The 19,023-nt window shown below is 45.6% G+C and overlaps 1 protein-coding gene across 2 annotated transcripts in view; it reads right to left on the reverse strand.

Annotated features, from left to right (window-relative positions):
* Nucleotides 1-15,613, reverse strand: part of Chn2 (chimerin 2) — a 247,883-nt gene extending 232,270 nt beyond the window's left edge. The window contains exon 1 of one of the 2 annotated variants that reach the window (XM_051202776.1): nucleotides 15,471-15,613. In XM_051202776.1, coding sequence (XP_051058733.1) covers nucleotides 15,471-15,519 — 49 coding nt within the window. In that variant the 5' untranslated portion in view covers nucleotides 15,520-15,613. The remainder of the gene's footprint in view (nucleotides 1-15,470) is intronic. The other variant, XM_051202777.1, reaches the window with a different exon arrangement.
* Nucleotides 15,614-19,023: the final 3,410 nt, after the last annotated feature.

The raw sequence follows: 19,023 nt of genomic DNA on the forward strand, positions 1-19,023 counted from the left end.
TACTAAGCGGTACTGTCATTTGCCCCAGGGTACACATACAGTAAATGCTAATCTAAAACTAGTAGCAACTTTGGTCACGTGACTCTCTGTCTAGCGATCTTCACTCACTCTGGCATGCCCTAAAAGATTGAGAATCAGGAACAGCTCCCCACAAGCATTCTGCCTGGTCTCTTTGCTTTACAAGTCACCTGGAAGGTTTTCTGCAGCTAGATGCCAATCACCTCTTCCAGGAGAGCCTTGGCAATTTGGCAAGAATCTCTATTTTAAAAACAAAGAGCAGCTAATGATCACTAGTTCTTATAAATGAAAGCCTTAAAAAAATTCCCTGCCATAGTAACAGGAGAGGTTGAGTCATGTACTATTATCCCGTGACGTTCTAATAATATAGTATCAGTGTATGTCATGCCCAGTGGAGAGGGGGGTGATCTGTCAAGAATCCAAACTTTTAACCCCCACAGTCCCATTCGCCCCATTAGAAGTAAAGGATCTAAACCCTCTATATCGACAGGTCTGTGTTTCCCAGAGCCACGGGCAAAGCGATGAAGCACAGAGCATTAACAAGAGAAAGTGGTTCCGTGAAAGGTGTAGATCTTCTGAAGTCTGTACAGAACAAAGCCATTTCTCAGGCAGCCCTGTTAACAAAGGGGGTGGCTGGAACTGCTTCATCCTCAGCTCAGCCGTGGAAAGTTCTCTCCTCTGACCCTGAGAGGTCATTAAAAGGTTGTCTTTGAGATGCTTCTCAAAGACACCTTGGAACCCAATTTCTTAACAGAACCCTCTTCGGCCCGGCCCTTCAGAAGAGGCTTGCCCATTCTCATCCCAGAAAGAGGTTTGGACTCGATGAAGTGCATCATGGGAATCCTACTTCCTTGCCTGTGATGGGTTTGCCCCTAAACATGTGACAACACTGTAGCTAATGAGGAAAGGGAACATTTGCTGCAGGTACCAACGCTCATGGAGAAGAGTTTCTTATTTCCCATGGGAAGAGGGGGGAGAGAATCTAGATATAATTCCAAGTCTGTTGTCATCTTGACACCAGAGTGGGACTAAAGAAAGGGCTCACCCACGAGGAAGGAAGAGCTCAGAGAGGGTGATAGAGCGAGAGGCCGCAGCACACAGAACTGTGGTATGGGAAGTGTGGTGATGCTCTATCCCACAGGCCTCCTGCACTGTGGTCAGGAAGAAGGGCTGTGCATGTTACACTTGCTGCTGTTTTCCTGAGATAAGCTTAAGTGGTGAGTGAGTAGTGGGTCCCAGGAGTCTTAGGTTGGAGAGAACTCAACAAGTGACATTAGGAATTGGGAGGATGTATGGGGCGAGGATGCAGGGCAGCTGCAGAGGCACAGACTTGTCACTGCTGTTGCCCTAGGGGATTCAGAGAGGGTAGCCACATCTCACCCCAGGAAGGACACAGACACCGCCTCTACCCCATTCTCACTCCCGTGAGACTTTAGAAACAACAAAGATGTTCAAGTCACAGGGACACTGTGGCTGCCACCCTCAGTCTTCACCTCCGTTAGCTCCAAGCCAGCTGACAGTGTCAACACAAAGGAACTCTGCAAGCCAGGGCTGGAAAGCGACAGGTGTCTGGAAGGTTATTATGGAGGGGGGGTGGGTAGTATAAATTGTGTGGCTCTTGAAATGTGTCTGTTTGTGCTGATTCAGATTTTAGATGTGTCTGGATCAAACGCATTTTACTTGACTTTTTTGGGGGGGATAAAAGTCAACACTATCAGAACACCCGAGAAAGCTGTTTCTCTGCAGGTTTTGGTCTTTCGGAGAAAGTGTTTATTGTGTAATACTGTGATCTTACAGGATCAAAGGGTGCCGCTGGCCCTTTGACGAGCACTGACAAAAGAGGCAGCTGAAGCTACCCTCAGGAACATCTGCATGGACAAAAAGATATGCTTAGGAATGTTTACACAGACAGCCTCTGGAGGGGGCAGCAGCTGATGCTCGGCTGTATCAGTGGCCACCATAACCCACCAGGATACCAGTGGCACAGGGGGGCACTCAGCTCTGAAAGACTCACACGCTACTGGCAGGCTACAACAGCTGTGTCCAGGGTTCAGAAAGCTAAAAAAAAAAAAAAAAAAAAAAAAAATCTAATTAACTAGTTATGAAAAATGTGTTAATCACTTGTCCAACACTGGGGAAAGACCTGATCTTCTTCCCATTCTCCCGGGGGACTGGGAGTGCCCCTGTCATTAGGGGACAGTGGAGGATAAGTGTGGAAATAAATGGGGGCAAGCCTCCAGGTTAGCCTGTAATTCATCCAGGAGAGCAAGACAGGGCTGCAAGCTCACGCTCCATGTAAACAACACAGTGAGGCCTAATCTCAAAATTAATGTTAAAACTTGGTCTGAAGATACTGCTCAGTGGTAGAGGGCACACCTGGCAAGCAAAATCCCAGTGTCACAAGGAAAAGAAGGAGAGAGGGGAGAGGGAGGGAAAGAGGGAGGGAGGGAGAGGAAAAGGAAATGGGAAGAGTGACGGAAGGAAGGAAGGAAGGAAGGAAGGAAGGAAGGAGTCCCTCTGAGTGGCACTCAAGGGATCAGTGGTGTGGGCTTAAACCCCTCCTATGTGACTACTAGCGTCCTGTGTGGAATGGATTTGTCCTGTGTATTTTTCCTATGGTCTTACCGTGTGAACATTTTGTCTTCTTGTTTTGTTACTGTTGTTTTAGTTTGGGTTTGCTGTTGTCCTTGTTCTGTTGAGCCACGTTCTCACTGTGTCTCTCTGGCTGACCTGGAACTCCTTTGTAGTCCAGACTAGTCTTGTACTCGCAAAGCTGCAGCAGGCTATGACTCCCAGGTACTGGGATGAGAGGCATATGCCACCATGCCTGGCCCTCGTTTTTATTATATTAATTTTTGGCATTTAAAAAAGTAATAGCTTTAATGAAATATAATTAACAGATACTACACACAATTCATCTGCTAAAAAATGCAAAACTTACTGACTTTTCCTATATTCACAGATATCTGCAACTATTACCACAGTCAAATTTAAATAATTTCAGTGTTCCAAAAGCCAACTCCTAGCTACTAGCAGTGGCTCACTTTCCTCTCCAATCCTCCCTACCCTCAGGAACAACGGATCGGATCTACTTAGGAGTATGATAGGTCTTCCCTTGATATTAGGGTATCAAACACCCTGGTCCTCTGTGAATGGCTTCATTCGCTTGCCACAAGGTTTCTCAGGCTTATCTTTTACATGTAAATTGCATCACTGTCTAAACATGTCCTACATGTCCACTATTCACTTCTGCAGGGGGGTTGTGGACTGAAATCATGGTTCAGAAAAGACAGTTTGATGCATGTGGAGCCTACTGATAAGAACTTCTTTGTATATTATGAGTTATATTTGTCTATTGTGAATTTAAAGAAAACTAATTTTCTGAAAACCACTGAAGCATGAGCCAATGTGAATGGGTAGCTAGTCTTACATATGGCACCCCCACAACAGAATGCCTGATAAATAAATATTCCTGTTCCTCACATCCAGCTAATGAGTGCCCACTGTAGGGCAGATGCCACTCAAAACTTCAGCATAGCACTTAAAAAGCAAACAAACAAACAAAACATAAAAATTCACAGGTGTGAGGGCTGTTACACAGAGAAACCCTGTCTCTAACACCCCCCCCAAAAAAAAACCCCAGAGTAGTTGACCTAATCAGGAGGGATTGAAGAAGACAGAGAAAGAAGGGACGATTCAAAGATTGAGGAGTGATAACGTTCCTAGGCTGTGTGGTGGCTTCCTAGTTATTGCATTGTATGATTCACAACATGCAGGGCTACCGGCAAAATTATTTTGCAAATGTGGACAATTGTCTGGGAACAAGTGTTTGACTTCCTGGTGGTTCAAATGTGATACAGATTCCGTAAGCCATACATCAAACTGGGACATTGTCCTGCGAGGTAGGTCTTCAATGCTGGGCAACACGCCACACCCCTCATGAATCTTGTGATGGCATCAGGGCAGCAGGCAGGGTTACTGTTACTGTATACTGTGCTCCTGAATCCCGATGCTCGATGCTCGGGATTGGATGTATCCCATGCTTTTGCAACTTACAGTATTTTACATTTACAATGTGCTAAGTTGAGGAGAATCTGACGCATAGCACATAGTAGTACACAGGTAAGAAAGTATAAACAATGGCAGCCCTTAGAACTGTCAAAGCTCATTTAAAATGGCATTGGCAATGTGGGGTACAAACTGGCTGATGTGGTTCCGTTACATGCCAAGGGTTTGACAGGCCGTTGAAGAAGAGCCGGTCGATGTATTAAGAAAAGGTATGTGCAGACAGCAGACCATGAGTGGGTTATCATTCCTCACCCAGGAAGGGAACTCAACAGAGCCTCTTTCTAGAATGCCAATGTCTTGAGAGCAAAGATTTTGATTCATTTTCCCCCACGAATTTTCAAGTCTCTTACACATTTACAGATTCAGTCCTCACAGTTTTATCAGCCCATTTTAGAGACAAGACATGGGAAACTCAGATCGGTCCTGGTGAACAGAGCCCAAAGCTGCTGGTGATACCTTTTCAAAGGTGTGTGAGTCAAATGCATCCGCCTCTGTCTACAAGCCCCAAGACCTGGATGTTAGAAACAGGTTTCTGAGGATTCAATATAAAGCACAGGAGAGAACAGGGATCCACTCAAATGGATGGTATTCACTACTGGGAAGAAATGTAGCTCAAACTCCAGATGGAGTCAGACATATGTCCAGCAACCTCTGAAAGACATTTACACTCAGCTATTCATGAAAGGGAGATGCTGTGGGGGGTCTCCTCCTCCAAAGGCTGCTGTGCATTGGTACAAAACACTATGCTAGTGCAGTTCAATCCAAAGCTAAATACAGACTACAGAAATCAGCAAGCTCTTAGGACACGTGGCTTTCAGATCTCATGCTTTACATGTTTACTTGTCTAGCATCTGCTATGGTTGTTCCCAGCCATCATCTGAGATTAATTATGTCAGCAGAGTTTGCAAAGCCCTTGCCAGTTGATGTTTTTCCTCAGAGGAAGAATTTATATTGGAGGGGTGGTGTAGGCTAGTTTGGCAAACCAGCGTAGGGCCCTTGGGCGGCCAAAGTTCAGCCCTGGGGCATAGTAATGCCACAGAGAAAATGAACTTCCTTGATCACAAAGTACCTTCAACCCTAGATATTGATCATGAGGAGGTGGCAGAGAGTGTAAGCCAAGGGGGGACCCATGCAAAAGCTCACAAGTCAACGGGCACAAGCTGTGGGAGACACTACAGTGCCCGCTTCATAGGAAAGTCACCAAATAATAAACACACCCATTTCCCAATGCTTTCTGTGGGGACAAGCACTGTAAAACAAATGGCTATTTTTTCTATAATAAAGTGAATTTGAATGAGCAACTTAAATCAATATTAGACAGTGGTATTATGTATATTAATATCTACATATCATTAGCATAATCCCAAGTGAATTCTTTCATTACAAAAAGTAATGCTAGGCTTGACTTTTCATTTCCTTTGGTATTAACATATATGCAATATAAATTTGGTTAGAAATAACTTTTGTTTGAAAGCCGATCTACTTCCACCCTCTGTGTAGACACACTGATATATGTACGAACGTGTGTGTGTGTGTGTGTGTGTGTGTATGCGCACCCACTAGTGTATACACACATACAGATTGGCAGCAGGATGCCTCAGTCCAGAGACTATCAGAGGAGCATTTTACATACAGGCAGAGAGAGATGGGCCCCTTGTCTCTTCAGACTCTCTTCTAGTTCCAGAGCACTGCAGATTTTCTTTGAAAGGAAGGGCGTGCACAAATCTAACTTACAGATATGTAAAATCTGGGATTTTGGTGGATTTAAAACAAAACAATACAAAAAGCAAAACCCTTCTCTGCAAGAATCTAGTGAATGCCCCAGTCTGCTCTCAGCATGGCACTTTAATTCCAAGCCACTATACATACAGATGCAAGAATAACTGATGATGTCTGTAAATCTGGGACTAAAATATGGACCTCAGAATGTTGGCTCAGCTGTTTCACTGGGCAGAGGGTCACTTTCTGGAAAGCATACCATGGGAGACACTGGGTGTACATCAGCAGCTTGTACTTGGCAGTCTCTGCTAGCCAGACCAGTTTTGTCTGCTGCTGAGGTTCTTTGAGCCACATAGGCAATATTCAATGCTCTAGGCGTCACACTAGCATTTTAAAATCAAGGGAATTTAATTTAAACTGATTTTATTTCATCAAAATATTGTATTTTCAACATATATCTAGAAATTTTACAGGTTATTAAGGTAATTTTCATTTGTTTCTATTATACTGTCTTTAAACATGTGTTGGGCAGTTTTATGTTAACTTGACACTAGCTACAGTCATTTAGCAAGAGGAATTCTCAGTTGAGAAGACATCTCCCTAAGATCAGCCTATAGAAACAGTGTCTTCCGGACACAACAGGGCGGATGCACATTTGAAGTCACAGAGAGTGTGGCAGCATGCACAGGACCTGTACAGCTTCAAGCCTGTCGGGGCCCCAGCACTGAGAGTAGGAAGTGGACATGCCATCCCACCCCGACCCAAGGAGCTATCTGCAACTGACGCTACTGGCAAAGGGAAAATCATTTTTCTCCAATGGAGTGTCCCTGGGGATAGCAACCACACTCCAGGGCAGGTCCAATGCCCAGTAGTAACTGGCCGCCACAAAACGAACTCCATGATGTTTTTCGGACTCTGTTTCATTTTGCTTTGTTTTTGGCACTTTACCATTTACTGGTCTTTTGTTTGTTCGTTTTGATTTTCATTTTTGTGAGGTTTGTTGTTTTCGTTATTGTCTCTTAGCTTTCACTTTTCTGAGAGAACATAAAGTTGAGTGGGTGGGGTTGTACAGAGAAATTGGGATGGGAGAGGGGAAATAATCAAACTATATTGAATGAAAAAAGTTTTCTATTAAAAAAAAATAGGATTGGCTTGTAAGGCAAATTTGTGAGGCATTTTCTTGATTAATGGTTGGTGTGGGAGGGCCCAGCTCACTCGGAGTGGTACTAACCCTCGGGAGGTGATCCCTCTTTGTGTAAGAAAGCAGGCCAGTAAGCAGCATTCATCCAAGGCTTCCGATTCACTTCCTGCCTCCAGGATCTCACCTTAAATTCCTGCTCTGGCTTCCTTCAGTGACAGTGACCTGAAAGTTGTAAGATGAAACAAATTCTTTCCTCCCTGAGATGCTTTTAGTCATTAATAATTCAGAGACCAGCCATAATTCAGTGACCCCTGGTGGCATGAAGCCGCCATATTGATTGGGGCAGAGTGAAGTCTGAGAAGGAGACTCTTATGGGTAAATCTGCAACTCCTGCGTGCTGAGTGATGCAGCAAGAGACTGACTCCTAAAGCCACGCTCTTGCTTCTTATTTCTTACCCCCACACAGTCTCTTGGGTTTACTCTTAAGAAATAAAACCACTTCAAGGAAAAGCACTTTACTAGTGCTAGCATGGCACTATCTGAAACAACGAGGAAGCTCCGGGTTTCATTTCCTTAAAACAGTCAATACTGTAACACTGTAAAGGGCAACTATGGGCACTATAAAACCAAACCTGGGCCTCCAATGAGAAGAGAATTGTATTAGATTATCATCCCAGAGATTCTGCAAATCACAGACCCTAAAGCTAGGGTCCCCACGCAGTAAAGAACAGGCTATGAACACCACAGTCTTCAGGCTGTTGGTTTCTGAATCCAATGGTCTTTCTGACAGTTGTTGACACTTTAAAGACACTGTCCACCTCTCTACTTCTGCTGTGCCTGGAAGGAGGAAACAGAAGTTTGAGGAGGAAAACCTTCTCATGAGTTGCAACTCTCATGTTCCTGCATCTTATTTGTAGGCATTTCTTCCAAATGACAGGAGCTTAAAATGCCAAAAGCTAACTGGATTTTTTAAAATACCCAATTCATTTGCATTGTCCTACAAGTGCTGTAGAAGGAGAACAGTTCTGGGCAAAATGTTTGCTGATGGGCAGGCTGCTCCAAAGGCTTTCAAATAACATGGTTTGGACATGCAGCCAGAAAACCTCAGTCTACACATTCACAATTCCCCTATTTTCTTTATGATGCTTTCAAAGAGACACAATAAGAGACCCAGACTTTTTCTAGACATAGGCAGAGTTTTTCTTGGAGGATGAAATTAAAGTTCACTGTGGATTTAATCAAGTTATCAATAAGGAATTTTGTTTTTTGTTTTTCTGTTTGTGTGTTCATTTGTTTTTGTTTAGAAACTTGAATCAAACCTCAGGACTAAAGGAGTTTCACAAATATTTTACTTCTTCCATCATTGACCTTCAACCATCACTCCACAGTTCTCAAAGTTATGAGGAAATCATTTTTTCCAATATTGTATCAGTAGTAGAAATTAATTTAAAACAGCCTGTCTAATCTTTCTCTGTCTGCTAATAAACAGGAGATAGGCTGAACATGTTCAAAATCCAGCAGAGCTTGGGGGTTGTTTAGCAAAATTCAATTTGCAAAATTAAGCAGAAAAAATAATTGGAGACTCAAAGGAACACAGAAATGTGATGGAATTTTCTGTTCTTGGCTTGTTCCCCTGTCTTAGAACTATGTATACCCAAGTCAACCAAAAGGATTCCCCCCTCCCCATAATGACAGAAATATGTGTGGCCCAATACAGTAGCCACTGGCCATGTGTGCTTTTGAGCATTCAGAAGTTGAGGAACTGAATTTTGTTAAATGTAAATGGAAGTAGCTGCCTGTGGCTAATGGCCACTATGGTTGACTGTAGGGCTATACAGAACTAGGGCAGGTTGAATTCACTATATCTTGGTGTGTCCATGACATGGAAGGACCATTTAAAATGCAAAGCACTGTGTGTCTTCTTTTTGGAAGTAATATATAATTAAGCTGAACATCCTCCATGATGTCAGACAGAAAAGGAAGTCTGCAGTAAATTCTCTCAGGTCGGTGTTACTGTCTGAGTCAGGAGGAAGGATGGAGAGTTGGTGCATGGGAACTGGGGCCCTGAAGAGCAGTCAGCCGAGTCTCAGTGGACAGATAGTCCTGAATTCTTTGGACCTTGATCTTCACAGGCACCAAAGGTTAGGATCTCCTGAACAACCCCCAAGCTCTGCTAGACTCTGAACCTGCTCAGCCAAGCTCATATTTGTTAGTGGGCAAAGGAGGATTAGACACTGGTTGTTTTAAATAATTTATGATGTTGATACAATATTGTAAAAGGGGTGAGGCTGGGTGAGTGACAGGCCTACCTGTTGAAACAAGACAATGTTGCAACTAAATCATACCACTTGACTAAACTCTGAGGTCCATGCCCACTATGCTGTGTGGTTGATTATGAAGAAGAAAGCTGGTTATTTGTACAAGGAGCTGGTCCCAGCTCTCCCTGAGTCCCCAGCAAGAAGTACTGTCATGGCAATGCGCATATCCCAGGCCATCAGCTTCAGACCCCTGGCTGGCTCCCTCTCATCATGGTGAAGTTGAATAAACTCCTGATAGTAACCTGGAGACACACCATTGTGTTCTGTTTCACCAACTGGCATGCACCTAGGCACAAGTGTCCACTCTGATACAAATCCATGTGAGAGACAGAAAGCCAGCTCATGGAAGGAAAGGCAGGAAGATACCAAGGGATTTGGACAATGCTGACAGCAAGGTAAAACAGACATGGGATTTGTAAAAATATTTCTTAAAAATTTTTTCATATATATATATATATATATATATATATATATATATATATATATATATCAACCATGAAAAGGAAAAGGAAAAAGAAGGAAGGAACAGAAGGAACAGAGGCAAGCAGACAAGGAGAGAAATAAGGAAAGAGGCAGAGTATTTCTTTTGAAACTTAAATAACATTTTAGAAGTCAGGAAATGCAAACACACCCCTCAGAGACCATTGACCAGTGAGTGATGAGTGGGTAAATGCTATCAATCATTCGCCAACCTAATTCTAGGACCGTGTGTGTGTGTGTGTGTGTGTGTGTGTGTGTGTGTGTGTGTGTGTGTGTGTGTATGCAGCAATACTGATCTTTTGGCAATAAATTCTTTTCCCAAACATGCCGGTATAACACTCTGCATCTTTTCCAACCAAATGTCCTGCTGTTGTTACCACTGTACAGGCAGAGAAGACCCTGCTGAGCAGCAGATGGACCTCAGTAGATGCCAATACAGAAAGAAGCCAAGCCCCAGGTAGCAGCTAGGAGAACACGTTGTCCAGTAAAACCATATGAAGGCTGGCATAGGAGAATACCTGATGTTCCCATCCCTCCGAAGTCAAACAAAGGACAGAGTCACCTGCACATTTCACAGGGCTAGATGGGGGAACCCCACCTCAGCAAAACACACAAATCAGTGCGCCCCTGTCTCATACCAGGAATCTGTATGCTCATGTCCATCTTCCGCTGCTGTGACAAAATACTCGAGATACTTAAAGTAGCTAGGTTTATTTTGGCTCATGGTCTCAGAGGCTTCCATCAGTGGTCGGGTTTTAGCTCCTTTGTGGAACAGGACTTCTTGGCAGGGAACAGCTGGCAGAAGAGATCTGTTCATCTAATGGTTGGAAGATGGGGAGGAGCCACACCCTCCACTCCGTAGGCCCTGCCTCCCAAAAGTGCCACTATCTCTCAGCAGCATCAAGGCTGGTGACCAGGCCATCAAACTATGATAAATACCATAACAAATATATTTAAAAAGACTGTCATTAATCTCTCAGATACTAGGCCACTGAGCTCATCTGAGTTACTACAAATGGGGCACTGAAAGCTACTATGTTCAACCTGACATTAAACATCATTCTCGGGTGATGTGCCTCACCTGAGGGAATGGTCTCCCTCAGCATTCATCCTAGTTGTCCAACTCTTGATTATTTCATTTTGAGTTTTAAGTCCAATTTTTATGCATGTCTTTTAAAACACAACAGACAATCACCCCCCACTTGCTAACATAGATAATTATAATATTACATTTGAAAGCAATGCAAGGTCTTCCACACATAACTGCCTCTGCCATGGTCCCTTGACAGACGCTCGATCCATGCAACTCTTAACTACACAAGTTAGAGGTTGCCATACCAAAGTCCCGGCCTTCCCTCTGCATCTCGGGATACAGAAGACTGTGTATGTCAGTAGACATTCCTCCCTCCCAATGACAAGTAAGAAACAACTCTGCTTCCTGTTCCCCTGGTCATCACCAGAGTGACAGCAGGAAACAGCACCACCTCCCAACCCTCAGTGGTGCTCTGTAAAAACCACATACATAATACCTCAACTTGCACAAGAATGTTATTTCAATTATGGTTCTGATGACTGGACACTGTGCTGGTTTTTACCATTTTTCTTTTATAAAAATGGTCAACTTTCTTTTAATAATGTCATGAGCTTATGTTCCCAAAACGCTAAATTCTTATCCAGGGGGTCTCTTTAATATCTAATATAGAATATATCTCATTTATTTACTACATTGCATGGCTGCTCTTTTTTTTTTTTTTTTCTTTTCTTTTCTTGATTGTGAAATTACCCCATTTGGCAATCACATTACTAATGTGCAAAAAGTTCTTATTATAATTATAAAAGCAAATGTGACCCATGATTATTAAGAAAGCTGTTTGTCAAATCAGCCAGTTTATTTCTGGATATAATCAAGTACCTCGGGCTATATTAAAAATCTTAAAGATGGTTTAAAATAATAAAAGGAATCAAACCTTCTTGCCAATCTAGGTGATTGTGAAATTTAATTATCAGCAGACATCATCAAAACAAAGGCATGCCAATTCCTTTTACACCGAAGAGTTCTCAGAATATGTATTTTTAAGTTACTGCTAGCCTGATAACTTCATTAGTTTATATGTCAGTAACAGGCACAAAGACCCACTCGGCTGATGTGGTTAAATAACAGCAAGTGAGATTATTCAAATCGGAGGACCTCGAGCATAAACTGAATATATTACTGTAGTTTCCCTCCTTGCAAACACCAGCAAATTCCATTCCCTCTCAGCTGCTCCTCGGAGACAGGGTTGAACCATATTGGGACCCTGCAGAAGTCAGCTCTTCCTTTTCTAGGGTTCAGATGTCCAAGTTCATCCTAAGACTCAGGGGTTGCCCCATCAAAGCCTCTGGTCCGGTCTGCTCTCAGGGACCTGGTAGGCCAGTCTGTCAGCAGCAGCCAAGATGTGATACTGTGTCTGCTGCAGCCACTAAGTAGAGCTCTCTCCCCATGGGCATGCGCCACATCCCCTTATAAAAGGTAAGCCCTTCCTGCCCGCCTCTCACTTTCCTTCTGCTCCAGCTCAGATGCTGTCTTTGCTCCTCCCCACAATTAATCTCCCACATGAGCTCTGTTGCATGGTCTGACTTTGTGGTACCCCTTGGCTCCAATCTGCCCAGGCCGCCTTCTGCCCTAAACTATTACACCACCCACCAGAGAAAAGGACCCAAGCCCCAAGAAACTCAAAGGAAAGTCAGAGACTTTCCCATCTCCAGGCCTGGGCTTAAGTTCTCCGTCTTCCTGAAATGCCTTTTTCTCTGCCTGCGGTTTGGAAAGCTCCTTTGTCAATGCCTAACCCAACCCTTGTGTCGCCTCCACAGGCCACACCAGCTGAAGCAATCACTCTCTCGCCTTGCATAGTCCTTCACAGGATGATGTGTTGTATCACTCTAGGCTATGGGTTTCTGCCTGTCTCTGCTGCTGTGTCTCAAGGAAGATTCTAAAGTCATCTTTTCCATATAAACATTCAGTTATGCCTGAAATCTGGTATATGCTCAATAAATGTAGTGTTGATGGAGCCCAAACTCAAGATCAAATTCAGCATATGCAGGAAGAAACGGGTTTTATGTGCACTGAGTTTACTGCAGCACCTACCGTTGGAGCCATTGAGCGCCTTCATTACATTCCTCAAGAAGACAATCTGTTGGCAACATTCGCGTGTGTGCGTGTGTGTGTGTGTGTGTGTGTGTGTGTGTGTGTGTGTGTGTGTGTGTGTGTGTACTACATATGTAGTTATGTCTGTGGAGGCCAGAAGAGGGCATCAGATCCCCTGGAGCTGGAGTTACAGGTTGCTGTGAGCTTTCACTTGCTCCAGAACAGCAATGTCTCCTAAGCACTGAGCCATCTCTGCAGCCTCTGAACTCTTATGCATTAGGCCCTGTGTCCAAAGCTCAGCATACTGACTTAATGAGGAGATTGAGGCTAGGAAAAATTAAGTAACCCACCTCAAGATGCCTCACTGGTCAGCAGTGGAGCCAGAATTCAAATATGATGATCTCAGAAGTTTTGAGCTACAAAGAAAGCTAGAATTATCTCCCTTGCTAAACCTTGAAGCTCAAGCCTGGCCCACAGTCGGCTCTTCAGCCTGGTGACTAATGGGTTCATGGAGTGCCCTACTTTCTCAGACTCTGGCCTCTGCCTGAGAGAACCCAGCTGCTCAGAGAAACAGGCTCTATTCTTTTCTGCTCAACACCTCTCACAGGTGTGAATTGCTTGTGTCCTCTGAATTATTCATTATCCACACAATGGTAAGTGTGCTTAAAAAGAACTATGATTCCATATTTTGCAAGACAAAGTGTCTGATGAATTGGTGAACTAAGCCTACAGGTCAGGATGATTTACATGAAATAGCAAGTAGATTCATGTCCACTCCGTTTCTGCATTTCTGGTTTCATGCAATCTCCCAGTTTCCAACAGGATTAAAAAACAGTGGTCCATAAAAAGAGGAAAGAAAGCCTCAGTAAGCATGCATTTTCCTATCTGCAAAACAATTACCACCCTCTGTAGCTTATTCTGGCTTCTCTGAGCAGCAGAGTCTTCCCAGGGCTGAGTTAGGATTTTTCAATCAGACTGCTTAAGCTATATCAAGATCCAAAATTTCAGATGCTACACCATCTGTAATCCCTGCCTCTAGTGTATCCTGCAATGATAATGTTACCTTGTCCTTTTCCAGTATGTCCCTTTGCTGCCTCTTCCCCTTCAGTTCATCCAGCGGGGCAGTCTTTGGAGAGGGGGAACCATGTGCTAATAGGAAGCCAATGGCTCTGCATTTTAAATTCAATGTTAGTCAACCAAAATGAATTGAAACGCAGCAGCAGTGGTTTGAGGGTACTAAAAATAAGCCATAGCATTTGCTGAGTTCTCAGAATTACAACCACAGGCGGTCAACTTGTTGCTACTCTTAATAAGAGCTGACTGCTCTGCCCACCGGCCGCTGCAGCCAGCAGCTCAAACTACAGGACACCTAACAATGCTGTTTTTATTAGTTGTCAGCAATCATTAAGAAAATGACAGCTCCCTGCAACTAAACCTGCCCCCCCCAAAGAAAAACGTCTTGTGCCACATCATAGTTGAACCTTGGTCACAGTCCTACCTTGTGTTTAGGATTTCATTAGTTACACATCCATAGATGTGGTTCCATTCCCACCCGCCTTCCTGTCCAGTGCTGGGTCTCTCCTCCATTCAAGAGTTGAAATTTTGCAGAAGAATAAAAAGCATACATTAGTACATTGTACATCCCCACTGGGACTTGAAGACCGTGTTGACTCTTGGATTCTGCATACTACACCAAATGTCTTAGCAGCCATCCCTTCAGGGTTTCTTATTAAAGTTCTCAGCAACCAAAAGGGTAGTGGAACTACGTCTAATGCATCATTTTGATTAGAACCCTGTCATGTTCAGAAAGCAGCGGGCTGCCTCCATTGATTCTTATGCCTTCACATTCATTATCTTTTTTTCTCTTCAATTAGACCTGCTGATCAGCCACAGAAAAGCTGAAAGCCCTTCTTTCACCCAACATTTAACGCAGAAGCCCTGAAAGTAAAATTACAGAGTAGTATAAGAACATGTCTAGAGCCCCACCACCACACACATGCACATATTCTCTCTCTCTCCCTCTCTCTCTTACACACACACACACACACACACACACACACACACACACACACACACACACACTGTAAACATGCCAGGAGTCCAGAGGCTGGGCTCGACCTCCATTCCACAATCTCACTTCACTAACAAGAGCAAGGCACATTCTCCTGGCTGCTCCCTCAAACCCATGCCCAAGCAAGTGTCTCAAGGAGCTAATTTCTGAAACAAACAAAGAAATTCGAGTCTGCAAGGACCAAGGGTTTGCACCCTTGGCTCTGGGTATCAATGGTAGCAGGTACCAAGGCGCCTAGCTTCACCCTCACCTTCCTCGCGCCACCCGCCCCTGCTCCATCTGTGCAGAAAGTGCGAGGCTACCTGGCTGCTTTCGCTCCCCGGGAGCCCCAGACCCCTGGTCCGCACGCTTGGGACGCCACCGCGTCCCACCTCTGCACTGTCACAGGTCAGGCGCCGAGGTGCTGAGGCACCAGAATGCGGGCCACCCTAACAAGTGTCCCACGGGTCCCGCGCCGTGCTGCCAGAGCAGGCGGGACGGCCACAGGTAGACTCTCCATCCCCGCGCAGGCGACCGCGCTCTGAAACTCACCGGAGGACACGGAGGAACCGGACAGGCTGGAGTTGCTCGACGCTGCCATTTCGGCGCCGCGCGTCGCCGCTCGCTCAGTCCCAGTGCGGGCTGCGTCGCCGCTGCCCTTGGCCGGCCGCTCGCAGCCCGCGCGGCCCCCAGCCCATGGCAAAGTCCTGGGGACGCGCGGGAAGCACCGGCCTCCGGACTCTGCCTGCACTTCCTGCTCCGCCAGATGACGCGCTGCCGCCGCCGCTATTTATTCGTACTCGCCGTCCCTCTCGGCGCCTGGGCGCGCTCGGCTGCGGGCGTCGGGGTGGCAGGGGTGCAGTGAGGCCGAGGCGGCCAGGCGGGAGGATGGGACCGCCGCTCTCACGGTCCCCGCCTTCCCCACCGTGGGTCCGCTCCCTGAGTGCGACTGCAACCTGGGCGCCCAGCCGCTCCCCGCACCGGCTCTCGGGGGATCCCGCCTCCGCCGCCGCCGCACTTCGAGCGGCCCGGGCAAAGGCGGGGGAGACAGATAGACAGCGACCTCCCCCTTCTCCCTCCGCCCCAGCTCGGCTCGCGCGCGCACACAAAGGAAGGAGAGGAACGCCGGCGCTCCGGGCTGAATCGGCTCTGCCGGCTTGACAGCTCCCGAGCCCCTAGCTGCAGGGGGAGGCTGCGGACCATGGGGTGGGGACTGACTGGACTGGGAGCTTGCCCCGAGGTGCTGGGCAAGCCGCCAGGGACGCAAGGGGGACCGAGCAGCAGTGTATAGCGCTGCTTCCCGGGTTAGAAGGGGATGGAGGGTCCTAGGAGGAAGGCAGTGGGACTCGCAGCAAGCTCTGGGCACCAGAGCAGCTACACTGCGGGGGCGAAGGGGGGGGGGGTCCAGAAGACGAAGGCGGAGTCACTGAGGACTAGGTGCTGGGCAGAAACAGGCCAGGGTGCCACCGAGGCTGGAGAGCGCCCCTTCCACACCAAGCTCCAATTTGTCCTTTGTTGCTCTGGAGCCTAAGATTCCCTGCGCTGCCAAAGAGTCTCCTAAAGCACCCCGGGAGCCAATCTGGCTACACCTAAGTACCCCAGGCGCTGGCAGGGACCATGCCCAGAAAGTCCACTGGGCTTCTGAGACTGGTCTTCAAAGAAATAGAAACATCCCAAAGGTGACATCAGACTTACACAGAGAAACAGTCTGTCCCTTGAAAGGATCCCCACAAAAGACCCAGCCTCTGCTGCAGGTGCAACTGTACCCTTTCAGGATAAAGAACTACCTAGGTGTGTGAGGAAAAGACTAGAGCAGGTGTGTGCCATCCTCCTGTATTTAAACCTAAATTAATTTCCCTGGGAGGAAATGTCATGCAGATTTTTTTTTTTAAATCCTTTTCATGCTCCCAGCAGGGTAATCGTTTCTTTCAATCCTGAAGCTACAGAAAACTGTGAAATTTGAACAGAAATTGTTAGATCAAAGGAAAAAGCAAGCATTAAAGGAATGAAAGTACTCTCATTATAGAGCAAAATGGAAAGTGTTCGCATTGGGAACAGCACGGTGTTGCAAAACATGACTAAAAAGACATGGTCCATTTGAAAATTATCAGGAGTGACTGGGAAACAGCAGCCAGGTCCTGGGGGCCTCCACATCCACAGACGACCTCATGTACAGGGAATAATAAATGTTAAGTGATCACAAAATGCACTCATGTCACGTTTTCTACTTGATTTAAAGTATAATTTAAAAGTCCCCTCCAGGGTAACATCCCAGTGTGACTGGCTGCCCAACAAGTGTCCCTACCCGTTTTTGTTGGTTTGTTTAAGAAAAAAGAAACAACTTGCTAAAGGCTGAAGCCTGAGGGCCTCTTGAGGAAACTGGATCCCAAAGCTGCCAAGTGTCACTATCCCCACCCACTTTTGGAGGGCAGTGCAACCTTGGTGTGGCCTCATCTGGAGCCTGCTCAGCATACCCTTGACCTCTGTGAGAACAGCACTCTTGGACACCCAGAGTTCATGACACAACATTTGATGCTTGGCTAGTAATTGACAAAAGTCCTCCAGATCTTCAGCTGATGGACATGGCTACGTTACTCAACAGGATTGTTGCTACCTGGGCTTTGAAGAAAACCAGCATCTGATTTCCAGCTTTGGGTCTGTCAACAATTCATCTAGGATGTCAGCTAAATCCCTTTGTCAGTAGGTGTAGGACCTACTGGTGGGACTTCCGGCATGTTTCCCCAAGTGAAATAATAACACCTTCATTCATGCATTCCATTCACTTCCAAGTGACAAAATCCTTGTTGCCAACGAAATGAGAATATTGATGCTCTGAAGATCTAAGGCTAATTAATCTGGTGCAGTTTTCTTAGATACTGCATCTTCCTCCAAATGATAAAAGATCCATGGGCAAAGGAGGGTTTGTCGATGTGGTTTGACACAGAGCTTAAAATTGTCATTTTGCTTTAACATAGCACTCATCAACTTTCCTTTGCATTATTTATATTTATTTGGTGCGTATGCCTGTATGTGTATATGTGTGTGTGTATTTGTGTATGGATGTTTATATGTATATGCATGTATGTTAGTTATATGTTGTACATGTGTGTATGTATGCATGCATGCTTATACATGTATGCGTGTGTGTGTGTTCGTATACATGCTTGCACACGAGGAGATCCAGGAACTGAACTCAGGTGCAAGTAGTCAGGCTTGAGGCTTGGGGAGAAATGGCTATCTTACCAGCCCCTAGCTAAAACTTTATTATAGAGTTTATCATCAGATCAGAAATCCATGAAGCAACCTCCCCTGCTGCCTAGGTTACTGCGAGTGAACCCAGGGCAGCTGAACAGGCCCCTACCTTAAAATCTCCTTCCCTTTCTAACCTTACTGCCTATTATCTCCTCAGCTGTGACCTTTTCTTACTATGTCCTATCTATGTACCTTGGAGCTATCAGCCAACGCTAGTCTCCGTCCAGGTTCTCTCTGTTGTCCAAAGGAGCTGTAGTGAAAGTTTACCCAGAATGCACTTCTTCGGGAGAATCTTCTCTTTTCCCAGCCGGCTCTTCTGTGGAATGCCTCCCCCCACCCCGCACCCGCTGTCTGCTGCACCTCCCTATGGGCAGAGTACAGGTCTACCTTGTCTTAATGGCAATGGTCACTCAAAGCTTTTTTGGAAGGGGTGGGGAAGGGAGTAAGATGTTACCTGTCCAGCTTTTGTGTAATTTACCATGCCGTGCATACAGTAGGTCATCAAGAGATATTTTCTGAATACATGAGCAATGAATTGAATGACTTTTTGCCTCTCTGGCTGTGCCCGCTGAGTGATGAGTAACCCCTCTGGGGGACAAAGGGCAGTGGACAGGCATGTGAGGACATTCAAGCCTTGAACAAGACAAGCCAAAATGGTGAAAACAAAAGAGCCACATGTAATGACGTAAATGTTTACAGACTGTGTGCCCTGTCTCTCGGTCAGCAGGGACTGCTACAACTCCTGTAATTTATTGTTTACTGGGTACTCTTACATTACTATAATCTGTTATTTTATTTTAGCGTTCCTTTGAAGTTTGAAGGCAGACAGAACATACCACAGGGTGAATGTCCC

Source organism: Phodopus roborovskii, unplaced genomic scaffold (genome assembly GCF_943737965.1).
Source record: "Phodopus roborovskii unplaced genomic scaffold, PHOROB, whole genome shotgun sequence".
In the NCBI taxonomy this organism is placed as follows: domain Eukaryota; kingdom Metazoa; phylum Chordata; class Mammalia; order Rodentia; family Cricetidae; genus Phodopus; species Phodopus roborovskii.